Consider the following 6,000-nt stretch of genomic DNA (forward strand, 5'->3'; position numbering starts at 1 on the left):
TTCAATGTCTTACTCAAATAAGCTAAGTAACATTATCTTAGCCAAGATAGAAAATAGTTAGCTTTAGCCTTGATTTCCTGTGTAAAATTCAAATAAAAAATAAATGAGTTCACTAGAATTGTAAGTTTGAGCCAGGCTAAATAGGTTGGCTCAAAATCCGTCACTGTTGGCCTGGTCCCAACCTGATCCAGCCCGCTTAAGTGTTCAGGCCTATACTTTAAGTGAAAAAGTCTTTTTGGGCTTGGTTCCGTCAGACCAAGTCGAATTACTTAATTTATTTGTTTTTTAAAAGTCCCCGTGCGGCCCTGATCGGTCGGGCTTAAAGGCCGGGTTGAGCCGACTTTTCCTTTTAAGGGCCGACTTGGCCAAACTTGAAGTTTGCATTAGGGCCACCAGGCCAGAAATCAAAATGGATTTTTAATATAGCTCTTGAGTACAACAATAAAAACATCCTAAGCTAATTTTTTAGTTTTCTTACTTGCAAAGTGAAAAAACATAACCAACAAAAACAAGATACTGTGATTGCTAAAGCGCCCTTAATGAGATTTTCTGGGCTTTCAATGGTTCCCTATCAAAACTGTAGATGCTTACCTCTTGTCTGTGGCAGATTTAGCACAGGTCCTTTAATTAGTGTCATCATCATTGTTCCCCAACTGTACCTACAGTCCCTAACACCTTTTCCAAGCTATGCAGTTTCCTAATATTAAGCACCTCAAGCCTGATAACTTTCCAAATAGCTATGCAGTCTCTTAATAGAATGATTGTATATATAATCTAATATAACATAAATTATATTGTAACAATGAGAGGTAATTATGGAAAAGAAAATGAAAATAGCTTGAGTTCCCTCATGTGAGTAAAAAATAATGATTCACTCATTTAATGAAAAAATCGTTCCATTTTAAATGACTAATCCTTTTACTAAGACCAACCAAACATAAGAATGGAGTCCATTCATATTTATTTCCATTCCATTCACCCCCAATGGCAAAAGAAAAGAGTGTAAAGAGAGTAAAAGATAGAACGTATCCAAAAAAAGGGCAAAAGGAGCAATGATAGCAGAAGCAATGGCTCATTCCTTGCTTTAGAGCAAACATAATAATGGTGAAAGTCCTGCATAACTACATTGAATGAACATCACAGCACATAATAACCTTGCATGGTGAAACATGTTACTTGTTGAGGCTAGCCGTAGGAATTGTTTTGATTTATCAAATCTGGAATGTATCAAATATAAATGAAGCTTGAGTTTTGCTCAATTATATTCATAGTTCCAATTTATTGTGTTAAACATTAAATTAAACTGATTTAGGGTAAAATATAAATAATAGAAAAATCCAAAAAATATGAGAATTTAACGTGGTTCAGAAAATGATAAAAAATTCTACTATAAGTCTATAACTAAAAAAGATTACAAAAACATGTTAAATATCTCTCACCATTTAAATCTTAAATACACCCAAATTTTTTCAACCCAAAAGAAAGAACAACAAATATCAAAGAGAGAATTCGTTGAACAAATCTCACTTAAAAGAAACAAAAGAGAAAAAACTGTATATTAATAGAAAAACACTCAAATATGCTGCTCTATACCTTGCTTCACGTTCATTTAGCATATTTATATATGCTTTCCAAGACAAAGTCGCAGACCTAAGTTAGGTCAAAGAGAGACATGGGCTTTAGGCCCAAACAAATAAAACAAGTAATAATTACACCACATGCCATTGAGTTGATATTTAACGAAATTTTTTTTAATATTATAAATATAGTAAAATTGACTTTTTAATTATCATAATGATATCATATTTTGTACTATATAAAAATAATAAAAAAATTTTGTTATTCTCTTAATATTCAAAATTTTTGCTAAATTTAAACCTTGATATCAAAATCTTGCTATATGTGTAAATCACTTATAAGCTTTAATTGAAGCCACTCTCAACACAATTCAAGCCATTACTCAATTCTGTTAGATTTTTCTTAAAATTCTAAGATTCAGATTATGTGAACGAAAAAACCATTCCCCAAAATAGAAGCTGCCCACTTCTGCAAAATTCTAAAAGTGTTAATTAAAGACCCTTACACATGCATCTGCAAACCGTAGATTAGCAATAAGAGACTAGTTATTTATTATTACTATTATTACTATTATTACTATTACTATTATTACTATTATTATTATTACTATTATTATTATTATTATGATTATTATTATGATTATTATTATGATTATGATTATTATTATGATTATGATTATTATTATTATTATTATTATTACTATTATTATTACTATTACTATTACTATTACTATTATTATTATTATTATTATTATTATTACTATTATTATTATTATTACTATTATTACTATTATTAATATTATTATTATTACTATTATTATTATTATTACTATTATTACTATTATTAATATTATTATTATTATTATTATTATTATTATTATTATTATTACTATTATTATTATTATTCCTGTTGTTGTAGTTGTTGTTATCATTGTTATTAATATTATTTGGCTAAGTTAAAACCATATTAGGAAGTTAATATCGGGGTTTCTTGGAACAATTATTATGCCAGTCTAATAATAATCCAGTTAATCAATCAAACGTAAAGATGTAAAAGCAATATTTCCAATGAAATTTTACTTCAATTTTGATGAATTTTATTTGTGGCTGTTCATTATAAGCATAGACATGACTCTTATGAACTTATGTTGAGAAGTTTATCTTACTTGTAAATCAGAGTAGGATCTTACTATTCTAACTAGGATTTCAGATCTCCCGTAAACAGCTAAGCAACTTTTAGTTACACCAAACAAAAGTAGATTATCATTGTAAAAGAAAATCAGAGTAGTGTGCTTAGAAGCAACAATATTAATACTAGATATTAACGTTCTGATCGTCACTGATTCATTTCTAGTTTAGCCTTTGTTCACTTAAAAAAAATGGGAAAGAAAAAATGTACGAATTTGAGAATTTTGTATAAAGAATTTTTTTGCATGCATTTGACGACATCTTTTTTTTTCCGTAAAAAAAAAAAGACGTGTAATGTACAGAAGTACAAATTGCATGAGTGAAGACTTTCAAATTTCAAGTGTCATTGACTTGTATAATGGTGTCAATGATTTTTGGTTAATTGTGAACTTGTATAGTAAACCTCAATTTTTACACTCGTTTGATGATACATTTTGTGTATAATTATAAAACGTGTAATGTACAAAAGTATTCCACGAGTCAAGACTTTCAAAGCAATGTGAGCCTATTGACCATGGTTGATAGCTAGGAAGACAATTGCCTTCAGAACTTCTGTGGCCTCAAGAGAAAATTCCTAGTATTGATATTGGGTATATTATAGGTTGCATATTTTGTATTGAAATTTGTGAACTTTAAATGTTGAAGGTGTATAAATTACGATAGATTTACGGATTTTAAAGGGATATAGTAACTTGTACATTTGAACAATATACTTAGAAATTTTTAATGCGGAAGTAATAACACTTATAATAGTTTGTGAATCGGCCGATAGGATGGCGCGAAGGCACCATAGAAGAACCGTGCGAGTCAAGTAAAGGGCTAGATTAAGATTTAACTACAACTTCTACTATTGAATTAATGGAAACCCATGTCACAACTCAGAAGGCAATTATGATATTGCACCATTGTTCAACTTCCGTTTATTGTATGATAAAAATGTACTCACATAACTTTGGGATATCATTGAAGTTCCGATGAAGACTCCAATAAGTTTTTCTTTGCTTCTTAAATGGAGAATTGAACTAACATATGAAATGGTATATTTAAGTCTTATGTTATCCCAGGATTCTTATGCCCTCCATTCCTCTTATTGTTTAAAATATATTCTTCACATGTGTGTTTTCCTATCTACAGTGAAAGACCATCTAAAGGCAACCAAAGAATAAACACTGCTTTACTGGACATAGGAAAAACTAGAGTATTAGTCAAGTAGTTAAATCATGTTATGTTTGGTTCCTTCAAACTGATTCGTCTCCTGATCTTCCTTAATGGTCACAACAAGCTCTCGATTCGGATTCTTAGTAGTCTCATTCTTTTCGGTCATGTTTTCATCAGTTGATGGTTCTGAAACTTTCTCACTTGATTCAGATTGACGCTCGTCTTTGCTCTTACCCCACAAAACCAAGTATAGGCCAACTATAATGATAATTGCCCCAATAATCCTGCATAACAGTTTGTTTTCCTCAAGTTAGTCCTTATTGATTGTTTGCAATTTCAGCTAAGCAAATGAAGTCCAATTGTGCACAAAATGGTCACACAAAAAATACCTTCCCAAGTACATTATCTCTGACAAAAGGAAGGAGCCCAATATTACAACAATAACTAGGCCTACAGGGTTAAAAGCAGCCACAAAAACCGGTCCCTTTTCCTTCATGACTAGTCCCTGAATGTAGTAAGCAAATCCTGACCGAAATATTCCCTGCCAAATTCCATCAACAACATTAAAAGAAAGGAACTGCGAAAAGAAAGAGGAAAAAATTATAAGAATTACTGACACTGTAGAGAGCAGCTAATATCATAGAACCCGAGCAAATGGACCAGGCTGCAGGGTTGCCCCATTCTAAAGCTAGAGCCACGACCGAGCCTTGGACCGCACCCATCAAACACATCCAAGCAGTTAGGGAGAGCTCAGCAGGGTATGATTTCAGTGTAATTGCCTGTAAAAGAAGCAAATATATATGTATCAATAGCTTTAAATAGTTAGGGCATAAGAAGGACAGGGAAAAAACTCATTTCTCTTACTTGAAGTATGATGAAACTAGACCAGCATAAACATCCTGCTGTGATCATAAGAGCGCCTTTGGCGGAGACTTGATTGTTCTTGGCGATCATAGACTCGGGATGATGTGTGCTTTGGTTAGTCCATGGCAAATTCAAAATTGGTCCGTTATACAGAGTCATAGACATGGCCCCCCCAACTGTCACTACGGTTCCTATTAACTTTGCTTGGCTTGGAAGTTTTCTAATGTTAACCTTCTCAAGCCTGCAAAACCGGAATAGAAAGAGTTATTTCAGATTTGTTGAAGTTAACAAGCTTGATTCTGTAATCCATGCTCTTGTTGTATAAAAATTGACCTGAAAATCCATGCCATGATCAACGCAAATGCAGGAAGAACATTGCACATGGCAGTCGCGAAAGTCGCTGTTGTGAACTTCATTCCAGTGTAGTACAAGTTCTGGTCCATTACAGGCCTGGAAGAATAGATAAAACCAGATTAATTAGCATTACTTTTTTTATGCAAAAATTAACATTACTTCAATGATAGTGATAATATATTGTTAGGGATTTGAGTTGTAAGGATCTTAACTCCAGTAAGGCTAGCAACATAATCTTGGCAAAGATAGAGAAGGTCATCTTGGGCCTTGTTTTCCTGTTACAATATTTGAGCTGCTTGACATTGGTCTTATTCTTTTCTTTCACCTTGCAAAAATCTAATTTTTTCTTTTTTTTTTTTTTTTAAAAAAAAAAAAGTCATACCTCTCCAACACAATGGCAAAAGGAGCAGTAAAAAAAAAAAAAAAAGTCATACCTCTCCAACACAATGGCAAAAGGAGCAGTAACCGCTGCGGCGATAGCGTGGCGGTACACGACCAAAACGTGTTGACTCATCCCCTGGTTTAGAGCGAACTTGGAAATGATGGACATTCCTGCGTAGCCAACTTGCTGCAGGATGAGAAACAGAAAAGGCTTTGCTTGTTTGAGCATTTGAGCCAAGGACTGTTTCGACATTTTATTTTATTTGTTTCACTTTCTTTAACTCTCTAGCTGTCCTGCTCTATTACACAAGGACAATGTACAAGTGAAGTTTCATGCATTTATATAGTGATCTACACTTAAATTCTTTCTTTAATTCTTTTATTCTCTTTATATTAAGCAAATTCAAAGAGGATTTAAACTTCTCTCTTTGGAAGTGTAGGAGGATTAAACTTCTCTCTTTGGAAGTGTAGGAACTCC

At 32.5% G+C, this 6,000-nt stretch overlaps 1 protein-coding gene across 1 annotated transcript; it reads right to left on the reverse strand.

The window, feature by feature from the left end:
• Positions 1-3,978: 3,978 nt before the first annotated feature.
• LOC21408083 (WAT1-related protein At2g39510) lies at positions 3,979-5,775 on the reverse strand. Its single transcript, XM_024165764.1, has 7 exons — positions 5,576-5,775; positions 5,354-5,416; positions 5,121-5,237; positions 4,788-5,028; positions 4,541-4,702; positions 4,313-4,464; positions 3,979-4,207 (listed from the first exon to the last, which is right to left on the reverse strand). Exons 1-7 carry the CDS (start codon positions 5,773-5,775, stop codon positions 3,979-3,981), a joined length of 1,164 nt encoding a protein of 387 aa, XP_024021532.1.
• Between the last annotated feature and the right edge of the window lie 225 nt (positions 5,776-6,000).

This window comes from Morus notabilis, unplaced genomic scaffold, assembly GCF_000414095.1.
Source record: "Morus notabilis unplaced genomic scaffold, ASM41409v2 Scaffold139, whole genome shotgun sequence".
Taxonomy (NCBI): Eukaryota; Viridiplantae; Streptophyta; class Magnoliopsida; order Rosales; family Moraceae; genus Morus; species Morus notabilis.